At 37.1% G+C, this 17,262-nt stretch overlaps 1 protein-coding gene across 1 annotated transcript; it reads right to left on the reverse strand.

Moving 5' to 3' along the window:
* Positions 1-5,879: 5,879 nt before the first annotated feature.
* On the reverse strand, positions 5,880-11,250 carry fitm2 (fat storage inducing transmembrane protein 2). The gene is made up of 2 exons (XM_072696907.1): positions 10,928-11,250; positions 5,880-8,800 (listed from the first exon to the last, which is right to left on the reverse strand). Exons 1-2 carry the CDS (start codon positions 11,104-11,106, stop codon positions 8,203-8,205), a joined length of 777 nt encoding a protein of 258 aa, XP_072553008.1. The 5' UTR covers positions 11,107-11,250; the 3' UTR covers positions 5,880-8,202.
* Positions 11,251-17,262: the final 6,012 nt, after the last annotated feature.

Raw genomic sequence — 17,262 nt, forward strand, 5'->3', positions numbered from 1 at the left:
TATAATACTTGACATATTGAGTAAAACATCCTAAAATTGTTGTTGCTATTATGTAAACTAATGATATGGCAGGTTATTCTAACCGTTTGAACAGCAGAGTAATGTTATGCTGATTGGGGAAAATGCTTGTCTTGGCTAACATCTGAGTGCTAGTGCTGAGTGAAGGGGGAGAGGGAGTCCAGACCACAGATGGCTGTGGCATCACTCAACTTTGCACATTGTAAAAAAATATTGTAAAATATATATATAACCATAATCACATACCTACTGTATAAACACACATTATTTGTAGGTATTAACTGTTTAATAAGTTACACATGTTCAAGTGAAATGTTGATGGATTTGTACTTTCCTTTTGTCAAATCATCAATACCTTTGTTTCTACTATTGTATATTAGTGGGCAAAGAAAATCTACTTTTTGATCAAGTTCCATTTAACTACTAGCATTTAGCAAGTTTAGTAGTTTTTTTCTGCTTAGTTTTGTTTTTTTAGATAGGGGGCAGCATCTGTATTGCTCTGTGATTGGTGCCATTGCTTAGTTCTGAGGTCTATGATTTTATTTTAGGCCAAGGTTTCATTGAAAACTAAACGAAAACGAAGAAACGTTCAATCCCATTGCACGTCCTCTGTCACATGATCTCCCGGTCAACTATAACTTTTGTATATATTATAAACTTTTATATATATTATAAATATATAATTTATAAATATATATTTACCGCCATTGCTGTCAATGTTAGGAACTGGCAGCGTTAAATGATACCAATACAATTTACCATTGATCCAAAAGTACTGATATCAAAATTTCAACCTCATCCAACATGATGATTCTAATCAAAATCAATGCTGTATCACCTTGCTTTCTGCAAACTATCATGGTCACAAATCTGTTGCGTCTGTGATTTACTCTTTGACCCAGTATGAACTGTAAAGCATTCAGCCATTCATAAGTCCTGCACATGCTGCTATGATGATGATAAATGACTGGTACACTGGTAGTTTTGCAGGTGTAGCACCTGGGCTGTAAAAATATAAGGGAAACGCTGCAGTGTTAAACGCTACTGCTCGCCACTATGCTAATTTATTTTTGTTTAGGACCAAGTACTACTAATTACCCATACACAAAACCCCTAAAAAAGTTTATTTTGGCTTCATACTATTTGTATACTGTATCCATACTTTTATTTCAGTACTTTATTTCAGTACTGGTTCTTTGTACTTTTTTTCACCGCTACCTCTAGTTAAACACAGAAACAGCGTAACTGTAGACTGTTCATGTAAAGGTTCCCACGTCTCAACACTTCACCTCAAGTGTTGCATCTAACCTGTCATAGATGTAGGCCTACACATCCTAGTTGCTACAGAAAAGAGACATATGCTGAGATGAAAGCAGGAGAGAAGCTAAACGCAGGATGCAGAAGACAAAAAACACATGCTGGAGTGGGCTGGGTCGCTTAGGATAGAAGGAGGGGGACTAGAGCTCATATGGAAAGTTACCAAAATGCTTAAGCTCAGGTTCAGTCCTCTTCACATCCAAATAACTGAGGGAAAAAAAGAGAAGTACAGTATGTCCATGTAGATGTTGAGGGCTGCATAGATGTAGTCCTCTGGGCTTATGGTGCAACGCCTTTTTCCCCATCAGCAGCTGTGTGTCGAAGGCCGGGAACTTGAAAGGAAACAAGTGATCCATTAGCATTAGCTAATAGTGGCTCTATCATTTTCACTAGCCCACTTCATTAGAGCTCCTTGTTGCTGGGATGTTCATGCACAGCCTGCGCTAGCCCTTCACAAATCTGCTTATGGCTGAAAAATGTATGGGTGGTAGGCCTCCTAGGAGTCCTTACCCTCCTAGTGTTGAGAGCACTGCTAGAGCTCGGGGGCGTTTGGTGCTGGGTGGGTCAACTGGCAGTAGCAAATGGGAGTAAAGATGTAAAGATGCCATTTTGGAGATACAAGGTTTTTATTGTTGGATTATTACAATTTTAACTTTGCTAGCTCACTCATATCAAATGCTAGTTTAATTAGCTTGAGAAGCAAAAGGAAGTGCTGCAAATTTTCTTGTATTTAATATTCTTTCATTGGGGTTTTCTTTTCTGTTATGTTCTATAAATGGTCTTCAACTTTTCCCAGCATTTTCAACAGGCTTTTTTTTAAAGGCAGATATAGGATGAGCTCTGTTCTAATTGGCTGTCCTGGACATAAAAAGCACTGAGAACCGCAATACAAATGGGTGGAGCTAAACTGCGTTAGGCTGAACAGGCAGATATGTTAATAAGTTGGTTCTCATGAGATCAGTGAAACTGTGGTTTCAAAATTGGCTGTTTTTGAGGCTTAGTTTTACATAGTTCAAGTGCATTTAAAAACTTGAACAGTGTTTTCGTGTCACGTTAAACATCTTTATTAGTTCTCTTTATGACAGGGGCCCTTTAATTCGTTTCACACCGTGTAGTAGGTCCATTAGTTTGGTGCTACAGCAAAAATTACTGCACAAACAAGCTGCTGGTTTCAGTGTTTGATAAATGGTGCTCATCTTCGTCTGAGCTCAAAGCTTCAGGGAGAGCAAACAGAGATCCGTGCATGGCTAAAAGTTAACATTAGCTGAACATCTTTTCACCGTCTCTTCTCTCCATCGTCCACTCCCTTGAAAAAACAGGCTGTTGTTATTATGTTGCTTATATTGACTGATTTCAGCCTGGCTCAATACAGTTCAAATCAGTTGTTTGAATATATGTATATTCAAACTTCAAACTATATGTATATTCAAACTACTGCCATGCCAATTTCTGATTGTTCCGGACATGAGTAGCTCCTCCCTTTCTGTTTCACACTGCATTGTAGACCAGTTCTAAGTATGTATCTTGGATATTTGAGTGTACTTAACTTTGAGACATACTTCATACTCAAAAACTAGTTAGCATTAGCAATTAGTACGCAACTGGGACGCAAGCCAAGTCTTTCTCGTAACGAGAGTGTTCCGGCCTTCAGCAAAAAGAGCCAATCAGCTTGCTGTTTATGCTGCAAATAGAGAAGGATTGACGATATTGTTGGTCTTGTTTACTACTGAAATCTGCAGGGTAAGCAGTGTACAGGAATCAGTGTTAGGAGTATTGCCTATAGATTGAAATAACTTTGAAATAGCTTACTAGCATGGGGCCCATGTCTAACCCCTTCTGGTCCCATCACTGTCCCTGGTAGGCATCTATACCTGGGGCCAACGTAGAACCCAAGGAAAAAATCTGGTTGTCATTTGGGCTACCATACGAGCCCCATAGGAACATGTTAGCTGTTAGCTCTGAGATCTTCAGAAAGAAGGTTGTGGATGCATATGAGTTTGGAAAGGGATTTAAAAAGACCTCAGGACAATCAGAAATCTTTCAGAGAGGTTTGATGTAAAAGTGAGTTCTAGAGAAACTTACTGGATTGAAATTGTTCACAGTGGTGGTGACAGGGACCAGACGAGTTTAATGCCTCACCTTCAGAAGTACACTATGGGACTAGAGGTATGTGGACACTCCTTACTCTTTATTGTTTAGAGTTTTTTCAGCTACACCTATTGCTAACAGCCTCCACTGACAGATACTGGCAGGAGACTTAAAAGGGCTTAACCCTTGTTTCTTTTAAATGATGAGTCTTAAGTGTGGCTCTCTCTTGCCACACATATAGCTACTAAAATATTCTTCAATCTTGGATCAATCCTTGGATCATCCTTAAACTGTTGTTTCTTTTTTGGATTTCAAATATTTTGTATATTGCATTAAAGAGCAAACAGTAAGTTATCGGACACAAGGCCTACAGGCAAAACTACTAGGGTTAATATTACTTATATAATAGAGATTTGTTTCTTGATTGTATTGCTGTCATTGTTGTTATTAGCATACACATACATCTATATAATATAATATTTATAAGAATAATATTTCTTAATTACCCAGAATTTGACATATGTTTGTTACTATAGTTAAAAATATATCCAGTAGTTCTTCTAGTGCTGTCTGAACTGTGACGGCACAAATGAACCAACTATGTACTATATACTAACTATGCCTATAGCATACTGTGTAAAATATGTTTCCTACCATAGTGGTATTCAAATACAGATCACTATACACTATACACATTTATGCAACAATTAAGTCATGTCTCCAAGCTATACCAACCGCTTATCTTAAGTTGTGCACTTAGCATTTTACACATTTCTTTTTTTACACAACAGTTTTTTTGCGCTCTGAGACCAGATGACTTGAATGCCTGGCATGAATTTACAATGCAGTAAACTAATATTTTCCATATTTTCCAACTTTAACGGTTCTATCTTGTTCTATGTCTTTGCCTATGAAATCTACTGTATAGGTCAGTAATGGGGTACTCAAGCATTTTCATGCCAAGACTTATCTACGCCAGTGCGACATAATGTTTATTATATTGTTTTAATTTGTTTTTCTAATCCTTAACCTGGGAAGTCTCATTCAGGAGACGACCGTGACTTCGCTATAAGATGCAAATACGCATGCTTACATCAGACATATTGTAATGATTGTTACATTGATTTCATTTTGGACATAATCTGAACAGGTACACTCTTACCAAGGGTTCTTTGAGTGATGCCGCGGAAGAAAGATTTTTGGTTCTCTAAATAACCTTTTATGTACAACAGACCTGCGAGCGTTAAAAAGTGTTACATTGGTAAAGAACCTTATGTGCAGTGATGGTTCTTTAACCCCTTAAACCCTTTTAACACTGTATGTGGACACAACCTTCATTAACACCAAAATTTGCATCACTTTTATTGGGCCTAAAATAGAACCCTGCTGCACTCCACAAACTGTGGTAAACTAAAAATGGTTATATAGTTATTTTAGCTTTAGGATTAATAACTGAATCATTAATGTGGGGTTAAGGGTTACACCTTGAAGAGGTTCTTTACACTCACTGATCTCTAGATGTTTTTAGGCACATTATCACCACACCAGAGCGGTAGATGGAAACCAGCGTGCATGCTGCCATTCTTCCTTTCACTAACACTAAAGCTTTGTTTTTGTATATCCAGATGGAAGAACCACCAGACGAAACATCCTCTTCACCACCTTCAAATACTTGTATGTGGCCTAATGGCCTGAGATCTTTTAGTTGTAGTTGTTAGTAGACTAATCTCAGCGTTACATAGATGTGTCCTTAAGTCTTTGAGACCGTACCCTGCTCTTAAAGCAAGTCATGTTGTTTTTGAGGCAAGAGTCGTTTTGAGTCTCTGCTGTTGCCTGGATTCCCATCTGGAATATTTTTCCAAATGTGCTTATGTCTTCTTCCACAGTGCCTCCAAATATAGGCCTTATTTTCACCCTTGGATTTCACCACAGCTTCCTGTGTCTGCCCAGATAACAACCCGTCACCTGTTCTAATAGTCTAATCCTCCTGCTGAACAACTCTAGGAATCTGAGACAACCCCTGACCAACCCACCCATCCCTCTCTCTCTTCCTCCATCCCTCCGTCCCCTGAAACCACATATCATGTTCAGACCATATCTGTAATGCTGTTCCTGGAAAGCCACCTTCCAACACACCTGAATCAAAACCCCCATGACTTGGAGAAATGGCTTAAGAAGATTTGTAAGTTAAGCATGAATATATATACAAAGTTCCAATATTAAATGTGAAAAAAGTGAAAGTTCATTAACAGGCCTGACTGACAAAATGCTAAAACAAATAGATACTACATACCAACCCACCACGCAAGTACTTTTACTTGCCTTAATGACGTTTTCCGTTCATTACAGAGATTATTTTGAGTTTCAGTGAATAAACCTGTTTGTTACTGATGGTTATACTAATGTTTCTGATGAATATGAATAAATAAATGATAACTTTAGCTTGGAGCCACAAATAAACAAGACATTAATTTTATTTAGCATGCCGCAAAACTACTTTTGAGCACTGTATGGCATCATTCATAATACAAATGTCAGGTCCCTTGATAAACTCTCAGAAAATATATTAAGTATGATTAACATATTTCTCCATAAACTTAACATGTAGTTTTCTTAAAGGCAGTCATTTTTTGATCAGTTGATACACGGCAGACAAACAGAATTCAATAAAGCAAATAGTCAAAACACCTGAAAGACAGCTCTGAGTCTGGATAAAGTTGCTTAAAGCTAGGACACACAAAAATAAAACAAAAGTCTAATGTTCTTATTAGAGATAAGCCCATGAAGAAATTTTTTTAGTGGAGCTAAATTTGGACAGACGCAAGCTTCTGGAACAACAGCAGTGCTCTATGAAGGTATTCAGTCAGGTAGATCAAGGATTTGTGTAGTTCTAAGTTCTGTGTAGTAAGTCCAGGTAAAGAAAACTTTGATGGAACTGAATCATGAAGACGTTCTGCCGCTTACCTTGGCAAAATATTGGTACAACTTTATTTGGATAGTATATTTTAGGTGCGCTGTAGATACTAAATATCTACTGAATTCAGCTTCATTTCCCCTGACTTTAATCTCCACCCTAACTCTAAACTCCACATCCTAGTTCTAATCTAATCTAGGTCCAATCCTAACATAACTACTTTTACCAGATTGTATGTTAACAATGTGTAGAACTGTACACTATCTTCTTTCCATCTGTGGGATAATTAAACCGCCTTCAAATAAAATGATGCATCCTATAGCACTGCCAGATCACCTTTAAGCATCATTTCTAAACTAGGGACGCACAATAATATCCAATTCATATCAGTCTAAGCAGAGCATTGGACACATCTACGTCCAAAAAAATAATAATGCTACTGCAATAAAATGTTTGTATTTTATATATTTGATTGTATTTGTAACTCTATAGAAATAAATCTTATATTTCTCTGCAATTTTGATCCAGGTAGATATAGCCTTAATGTCAACTTTTTATTTTGAGATTTTGGACTTTTTGGAATTATACCTAAACTAGTCAAACTATCTAGAAATAGGTTGAATAATCATATAATTTCTTACAATAACCTAAAATTATAAATAGTAAATTACTGACCCAGGGACTAGAGCTGGAAAGGAGTTTAATTCGCTAAACTGGGGGCTACGAGTGACGAGTTCGAATCCCATGCCATGCTGCATTGCCATCAGTGTCCGGAGTCCAAGAGAGCACAATTGGCTTGTGCTATCTCCGGGCTGATAGATGACGCTCTTTCCCCTCATCACTCCTAAAGCAATGCTGTAGCGCAGCAGCTGGTGTGGTGGAACTGGGGATGCGACACATGTTTCGGGGAAGTGTTATGTGCTCACCCTCCTACAGATCACTGCTGCAGCTAGGGGGAGTTACTAATGAGTGGGTTAATTGGCAGTACCACTTTGGGATAAAATTGGAAAATAAAACATATAAAAAATGGGCTAAATTGGCACATTTACAGAAATGTTGATTATTGTACACTGTCCGGAAGATGACAAACTCCAATCTGTTGTAAGTAAATCTACCCAAATTGCCCTATAAAGAAATATTGTATTTATTTGTGTAGTGTTACAACACTGTGTTCTTTCGGAGCTTAAAAAAAAACAAAAACAAACAAAAAACAAACAAACAAACAAAAAAACAACAAAAAAAAACCCAACAAATATGCATCAGATATTTTAAGTATGAATATGAAAAGTGAGTCAAATCATTAATTTCTTCTTAAGCAGTTATCTGCCAATATCGATAACCCTAGCCAAGACATTACTTTTGTTTCCTTAGTGTAAACAAAGGAACTGGTCTAAATTTATATTAAAACAAAAATAGTAAGTAATACAAATGACTGATCGGGGAAAAACACATAAAAACATTTCTTATTATTAGAAGAATACATTTTTCTCTTAAGCGAATGACGTAGCGATAAAGTGAAATTCAATGCACTAATTGTGTAAAGTGGTACACTGTGCAAAGGTATGCCTCTAGCCATTTAAAGCCACTGACGTACTGAAGGCAGCAAAAAGGATTAGATAATGTGGTCGCTTAGACATGCATACCACATGTAGCAATTCTCTCAGATTACACAGTCAATTTTGGAACAGCAGCTGGCCATCACCTCAGAGAGACAAGCACCTAAATCCCTCCACTACGAACGACCTTTAAAAAGGACAGAAAACACACACACAGTGGACCTGGTTGAAGTCTGTGGTTGAAGTTAGTGTCAGTTTGTTTCACTGCCGCAGTGCTGCCAATGTCACGCTGGTGTGAAGTGCTTGGTCCTAGTCGTGTTGTTTGTGCTCACTGTGGCATGGCGGTAACCCCGGGGAAAAAGGGGTTAGGTACCAGACTTTGTAGGTCACATACCATCCCAAAACAGCAAAGAAGGTTCCCAGCATTTTCTGCATGGTTTCATGGAAGTACACAGAAGTGCAAGCAAACATCCATATCCAAATGACCATGATGGCATTGAGGCCTACAAACAGAGCATCAAGAAAAGCAGTTCTCCTTTGCTTGTGTTGCACCAGGTGCAGCATGGGGACCATTTCTTCCACAATTAGGAATGAGGAGTAGGCTAGAATGAATGAATGGCCCGATATGTCAAAGCCATCCCAGACAAAGCCCGCTTTCCTGCACTCGGTCTTCGTGCCGAATTCTCCCCGGTCGACTCGCACAGAGTCCGACTCCTCATAGCAGTTCCCTTTGATATCTTCAATGTAGTAAAACGTCTCCGTGCAGGAGTACCAGATGGCTGTAGCCACCACAAGAGATGTGAGACGCTTTAAAACAAAGATGAGGTTCCTGTTGTACGAGTTGGAGAGAAACAGAAATGGGAGCAGCAAAACCAGGTTCCAGCCCCAGGAGAGCTTCACAAAATACCTACAGAAGGAAAAAAGAAATACGACAAAGTGAGTAAAATTATAAAAATAACAAAAAAAGTAGTAACCTATGCTTCGCTAGCTAGCTTCTGTAAACAAATGAGAGTTTGGGGGGGTTCATTGTTTTTTTCAGTAAAAATCATGGTTCTCAACAAATCCATGGCAACACAATGAATCATTTTAATGCTGGAAAATGATGGAGAACCTCTTGTAAATTCCACTGTTGTTCAAAGCCAGTAAATTCCACTGTTGTTCAAAGCCGACATGATATATCAGCTGGCCAATTATGATCAGACTAGGAATTATATGAATGTGAAGAACTGGCAATCCGACAATAATTTCCTTTTTCAGTTGTGGCCATAATTGTGAGGACTAATCTCCCAACTACAGTTGTGTCACTGGATAGCCCGATATGTGACACTCCCTTTTTTAAACTGTATAAGAATGACATAGTCTGAACTCTGACTGTAATATTTTACAAAAAAATATTTTAATAAAATTAACACATGCACATGTATGTAATCAAAACATTTAATAGCATGGTTAATCTCACACACACACACACACACACACAAAACAATATAAAAAAGATTCAACAAGTCCAACAATCCTGAAAAGCTCCACTTCCTGTGGTTCATTATTTTGAAGTCATTAAGACTTATTACTGTGTTTCATTTTACTGACCATTTCCACTGACCACAAGTGGGTACAGCAGCTTAAACCCACACTCAGGTAAAATTGAAATACATGTAAATACAGTATAATAATGACTCAGGTTAAAATACCCAAAAAAGTAGTAGCTTGAAAATCTATGCATTGGAACTTCTTAATAATAACCAAAATCAAAAAGGTAAACAAAGCAGTACAGAAATTAAACAGAAAAATAGGATTTATATAATAAACCTATTTAAAAAATACATATATAAATATACATATATATATATATATATATATATATATATAACAATCCTATTTAAATAATAATGACTAAAATAGAATTAAATAGAAATAAAATGTATTATAAAATCACTGGAACAAACCAGTAAAATAGTAACATAACTAGTGTAAATGTAAACAAAGACTGTCCTGAACTCAGTAAAGCATTGTTTACATATAAAATGTAAAAAAAAAAAAAAAAAAAAAAAAAAAAAAAAAAAAAAAAAAATATATATATATATATATATATATATATATATATATATATATATATATATATATATATATATATATATAATAAAAATAAATAACATCATACAATGTAATTGGTTATCCTTGAAAACACTACAACTTTCATATTATTTCACATTATTTTCATATCATTTCTGCTCTACTAGCACATCACTGAGTCGTTATCATATTAGACATATTTCCATACATTTGTATTTAGCCTGATTTTTACCCACTACTGAACCGAAACCTCTCAGGAGTAAACCCTGTGTCCAGCCCAGTGCTTTTAGCAGAACTCCTTTCCCAACCCCTTCTTCTCTTAGCCATAATCCCATCAGAGAGCAGCTAGGGCTCCCTTTCATTATGTTTTTAATTTTACACACTGGGTTCAGAGAGAATTGGTGACGAGGGAGAACATCATGAATATATATAAATTATATATAAATATGATAAGAGCTACTAGACACGTATGCTGAACATACAGACTATACAAGCGTGACTCTATCATCCCGACTTGGACAGTTTTTAAAAAATCATTTCAGCATTACATGAGCGTAAACATAATTATAGTTATAATGATGCCTTAAATGTTCTTAGTCCACAACAGAAACTTAAATCCGTGCCTGGTGACAAACTACACCGGCTCTGTCGGCAAGGTGCCCGCTAACTACCCCAGCTAACGTTAGCATTAGGGTGACAAATCCAGATCCGGAGAGTAAAAGTCCATCCCGCGACTCCATGCACTCCTGGGTAGCGATCGTGCAGCTCAGCTGCAGCGGCTCTACGCAGACAGTTGGAACTAAAGCCTGGGCTGGATTCTTACTTTCCGGACATGGATGAGCGACTATTGATACAGGCAATACTTTTAGATTTGTGGCGCTGCTGTCCAGTAGATCTCATTATGCCTGATGCCCTCTAGCAGTATACCTGATTAAACGTTTAGACAGATGTTCAAACTTACAGGTTTAAGATGTTTCTACTGCTGCTGAAGTACGTCTTCGGGACCACGTCCAGTTCCTTCAGTATTGATCCAGCTAGAGAAACACCGAAGAAAACGAAGGGCAACCACTGGCGAATACATGCCATGTTTCGTATCCAAAACGATCCCAGGACATTCACAGCGCTGCTTAACGCAGCCATGTCTTCCCAGTTCTGAGGAGATTACTCAAAAGCTGAAGGAAGTGAAGGATTTGGACTGAATGGGACAGAGAGAGAGAGAGAGAGAGCATGACTGGGTCGGTTCCTGTTTCGTCACAGGGGGAGGGGTCAGCTAAACGGACGAGACTAGCCCTACTACGAACGGGGCAGTCTGTAAACATAGGCATATTATTATTATTATTATTATTATTATTAGCATTATTATCATTAGCATTTACTTTTATTTTATCAGGACAAATCTCACTGATATTTAATTATTTGACAGGAAAGACTATGGTAAAGTGGAACAGTTTTGGGGGAAATAAATTATGTTTAAGCTCAATGTCATTTATGACAACATTACACATTTTAAAAAGCTTACCTTGTCTTTTACACAGTTTAAAAATCAAAATGAGAGAAATCTAAACACAGCAGAGGGTTCCTACAACCTTAACTAACTAAACCCCAATGGGGGGGTTGGGGGTGTGTGAAGAAATGGTAATTATTAATTAATGTTTCCTAAATATTTAAACATTTCAACACAAAACAACATACAGTATGTCTTATTTATCAGAATGTATAACCAAAAACAAGAATGAATAGAATTAAGCTTTAAATTTGATCTAATGGAGCAAGTGTTGAAATGAATCTTGTAATTTACCTGTAGATTAAACCATCTATAGACTTAAAAACATCTGTAATTTAATAACAAAAAACACATTAATTACAAACATGAATTATGCATAAGTAGTAGGAGCGATAGTATAGTAATAATAATAATAATAATAATAATAATAATAATAATAAAAATAATAGTCATTATTATTATTATTATTATTATTATTATTATTAGCAGTAGCAGTAGTAGCAGTAGTAGTAGTAATAGTAGCAACAGTAGTAGAAGTAATAAAAGTATTAGTATTAGTAGTAGTAGTAGTAGTAGAAGTAGTAATAGTGGTAATGTCAGTAGTACTGGTAATACAGTACTACTAATAATAGTGGTGATACAGTAGTAGTAGCAGTAGTAGTGTCTGAGGGATAGGATGTGTCAGGACATTGTAGTAGTAGTAGCAGTAGTACTAATAGTAGTTGTAATTGTAATAGTAGTAATAGTAGCTGCAGTAGCAGAAGTAATAGTAGTGGTAGTAGTAATAGTAGTAATATCAGTATTAGTATTAGTGGCAGTAGTAGTGGTAATAGAAGTATTATTATTATTATTATTATTATTATTATTATTATTAGCATTATTATTATTATTATTTTTATTATTATTATTATTAGTAGTAGTAGTAGTACAGCTGTACAGCTCACCGACATGTCACCTCCAGAAGTTCTCTGATGACTCAGCGATCGTCTGCCTCATATCCAATGAGGAGGACAGCGAGTACAGAGAACTTATTCAGGACTTTGTGGACTGGTGTCTGCAGAACCACCTCCAGATAAACGCAGGAAAGACCAAAGAACTGGTGGTGGATTTCCGCAGGTGCAGACACCCCCCTCCATCAGTGAACATCCTGGGTATGAACATCGAGAGTGTGGACTCTTATAAATACCTGGATGTTCATCTGAACAACAAACTGGACTGGTCAGTCAACACTGCTGCACTCTTCAAGAAAGGCCAGAGCAGACTCTACCTACTGAGGAGACTGAGGTCCTTTGGGGTGCAGGGAGCACTCCTGAGGACTTTCTTCGACACAGTGGAGGCATCTGCCATCTTTTATGGAGTGGTCTGTTGGGGCAGTAGCATCTCGACGGCAGATAAGAAGAGACTGGACAAACTCATAAAGAGGGCCGGCTCTGTCCTGGGGTGCTTCTTAGACCCAGTGCAGGTGGTGGGAGACAGGAGGATGACAGCCAAGCTGGCATCCATACTGGAGAACAGCTCCCACCCCATGCATGAGACTCTGGCAGCACTGGGCAGCTCCTTTAGTGACAGACTGCTTCACCCCAATACTTGCCGTCAGACTGACAGACAGAGATCCCTCAATGCAAAAATACTATGTGCAATACCCCCCCCCCCCCCACATGTGCAATGAAGAGTCATTTGCTGTAAATAATATTGTTATTGCTTTTTAAATTCTTATTTATATTGTGTATATAGTGTAAATTATTTATCTACATTTTTTTAACTGAGTGTCTTGCTATCCCTTTCTGCTGTGACACTGAGAATTTCCCCACTGCGGGACTAATAAAGGATTATTTTATAAGATAAGATAAGATAAGATAATCCTTTATTAGTCCCGCAGTGGGGAAATTTACAGTGTAGCAGCAGAAAGGGATAGCAGGACACTCAGTTACAAAAAATTTGGATAAATAATTTACACTATATACACAATATATATACACAATATAAATAAGAATTAAAAAAAAAAAAAAAAAAAAAAAAAAAAAAAAGCAATAAACAATAAACAATATTATTTTATCTTATCTTATCTAGTAGTAGAAGTATTAGCAGATTTAGTAATAGAGCTATAATAGTAATGTAGTAGTAGCAACAGTAGTAGTAATAGTAGTGATACTAGGAACAGTAGTAAAGTCAGTATTAGTATAAGTAGCAGTAGTTGTAGTAGTAGTACTGGGAATAGTAGATATAATAGTAATAGTAGTAGTAGCAGCAGTAGTAGCTATAGTAGCTATTGTAGTGGTAGTAGGTGTAGTAGAAGAAGGAGCCATAGCAGTGTAGTACTAGTAATAGTTGTTATAATAGTAATAATAATAGTAGTAGTAGTAGTAGCAGTGGTAACAGTACTGGTAGTAGTAATAGTATTAATGTCAGTAGTAGTATAAGTAGCAGTGATAGTGGTAATATAAATATTATTAGTAGTAGAAGTATTAGCAGATTTAGTAATAGTAGAAGTATTATTATTGGTAGCAGTAGTAGGTATTATTATTATTAGTAGTAGTAGCAGTAGTTGTGTAGTACTAGTAATAGTAGTTGTATGAATAGTAGTAGTAATATGAGTAGTACAAGAATTAGCAGCAATAGTAGTAGACGTGTTTAGAGCAGAAGTAGTAGACGTGTTAGCAGCAGTAGCAGTAGTAGGAGTAGAAAGTACTAGAAGTAATAGAACCGGTAATAGCAACAGTAGTAGAAGTGTTAGTAGCAGTAGTAGTAATTTATGTAATAGTGGCGGCAGGGAAAGTAGTATATATAATTGAAGTAGTAGAAGTAATACTAGCAATAGTAGTAGTAATAGTAATAGAAGTAATAGTAGCAGCACTAGTAGTAGTTCTTTTAACAAATGCATTCAGCTATTTTAAGTTGCATTCATTGCTGACACAGATGCTCAAATGCATACACACACAGCTTATCTAGTCCCTATAGAGAAGTATTGCCATTAGAATAGGATACTTTGGAGCAGATATACATGGACCTATTGGCACCATTCAAGTGTGGACTAGAGGGGTATAAAGTTCCCCAGCATTGAACTGTGGAGCAGTGGAACAGTGTTCTCTGGAATCACAATGCTCCATCCAATACTTTGGGGATGAGGTGGGAACTTGGGAATGAGGTGGGGCGGTGATCGTCCAACATCCTGACCTCACTAATCTCTTGTCACTGAATGCAATCAAACCCTTACAGCAATTCTCCAAAATCAAATGCATAACAAAACTGATGAGATCAATTTTCAGCCCTAATCAACCTTTTCCCAACGGAGAGATCGGCCTACTGAGAAAAACAATGTCATTTCAGAGTCGTGCCGAGCTGTACGCCTGCACACCAGAGTTTTCCATGTGTTGCCAGGGAACAAGCCCCCGACAACCAAGTAAACATATCAATTATCAGAGACTGAAGGCAAACACATAAACAAACAATGTGACCGAATCATGTTATTGAAACGTGATTCCAATAGCATAGTATATCTTAAAATAGAGCCCACAAATAGGTCGGCTAATGGATGTTTATTTTCCATCTGAAAATGTTGAGTACTCTGGCTAACGGATAATCACGCACAGAGGCTTCATGAGATGTAAGGATAAGCCCCTAACTGAACTTCAGCTTTATTAGTTTATTAGTTCACAGTAGGGGGTCTCTCTTTCTGACCTGTAACGCTTTACTGTTTGTCCTAGCCATGAATGACAGTAACCATTAACAAAAGGTTGAAATAGCATTAGCTGCAACTAATTATGTCTGCTAGTGCTAAAATCATGCCTTGGAACAAGTGTCTTAGACAAGACACTGACTGTAATTAGTGCTTGTTTCTGCCAATTACAGTGTTACCATCTGCACAGCAGTTAGTGCATTTCTCAAAACAATTAGTACAAACTGCAAAAACTAGCTGATAACCTGCAAAAGTGTGTCACTTGCTCAAAATGGATAGTTCATTCCTCAAAAGCAAGTATTCACGTCAATGAAAGTGTCAGTGTCATCAGAGTAAAAGCGTCCTGACACCATTGCTTGACACTTCACTCTATAAGTGTTTCCAATGCAAAAAAACGGCATGGAGATCATGGTGACATTACCTGAAATTGCTCAAGCATTATACACTATTAGCACATCCATTTGGAATCTCTAGTTCAGTTACACATTACTGTATTTAGTGAGATAAATGAGTACAATACACTCAATATGTCTGTTTCACATTTTACTGCAATGCTCTTTGCAATTCACGTTGTTCACAGTATTGTGCAAAAGCAAAGTACACACTTCTTTACAACAAACATAAGAAACACCCAACCATATTTACATTTAGACATTTAGACATTTACACATTATTGACGATACATTTGAAACACTGATCTGTTTTCATAATGGTGGATTCATAATGGGAATCTGGGGTTGCTAGATTCATGATTTTTCTGCCATATTGGGGTGGTTTGAAATGCATTTGTGCGTTGAATGGGTATAACGTTAAGAGTGTAGTGTGATTGCTTTTGGTTGTTAAATATGGCCAAAATTGCAGATATTGAAATATGTTTTAAGCTACTATGGCTTAAACAGAGTGGATATTTGCATAAATCCATATTCAAGGCCATCTTTTTGCCATGTTTGTGTTCCTGTGTGCTAAAAGCTAATGGGAAATCCAATGGGCCTCATTCCTTACTGTACTCAGCACCACTTTTCAAATGATCAGGAATGATGGGGAGCTTTACAGTGAGGTAGACGGCTTGTGATCATGTTAAACACTGCAAACGTGTTACCAATTGCAGGCTGTAGGTCTCCCTGGAATACAACACACAGCTAATACAGCTGCAGCCTACTTTGCTAGCGATAGCACTAACTAATTAGTCACAGGTTTAATAGCTTAATTAAACCTAGCAAAAAACATCTAAATGTGCCTCTGTGTTACATCCATGTCAGGTGTCAGGTTTGCCACATGTTCGGTTTTGGATCTGTTGGTCTCTGTTGTTGTTTGTAGTTTGAAGTCTTAAACTAAAAGCATTCCTGTAGTATTCTGTATTCTGTAGTATTGTGGCACATACATATATATGTTAACCACAAATTTGTCAATAGTTAATTTTTTTTTTCTTCTCATTTTGGCCAAATTGTGTCTTTAAGTCAAGGCCTTCTTCTGTGAACTCCTTAACTAAGACACCATCCACAGGGTGGCAGTATAATACATGCAGGATCTGACTGGAGGAAACCCTGAATGGAACCAGCACTCAGACCGAGGAGCCTCTTGTCCACACCAGCCAGTGGAATCAAGGTGATAATACATATAATACATGTTTAGATTCCACAGGTGAGTGGATCAAGCAATGTCTAATGTCTAAAAAAGACAGAATCATGACTCTTTTGGGTATTTACAGGATGTAGAAAACATGGTAGACCGTGTTAAAAGGAAAGTTCACAGTCAGACAGTTGTGAATAAGGTAATTCAGAGTGGTTTTGAGTTGTTAGTTCATTTTAGAGAAACTTAGTGGTGGATATAGGGTCGATGGGTCCTATATAGCAAATATAGCTTTATTTACTATACTGTATGTAATATTGCTGATTACATACATTCACTACAATAGCTATGAATCTGGAAAGTACACAATATGGACAAAAGTATTGGGACTCAACAGAACGACAGACAGAACGACAGACTGACAGAGAGATAGATACGGATGGACGGACAGACAGAAAGATATATATATATATATATATATATATATATATATATATATATATATATACAGACAGACATACACTTAAATAGATAGATAGATAGATAG

This window comes from Salminus brasiliensis, chromosome 14 (assembly GCF_030463535.1).
Source record: "Salminus brasiliensis chromosome 14, fSalBra1.hap2, whole genome shotgun sequence".
Taxonomy (NCBI): domain Eukaryota; kingdom Metazoa; phylum Chordata; class Actinopteri; order Characiformes; family Bryconidae; genus Salminus; species Salminus brasiliensis.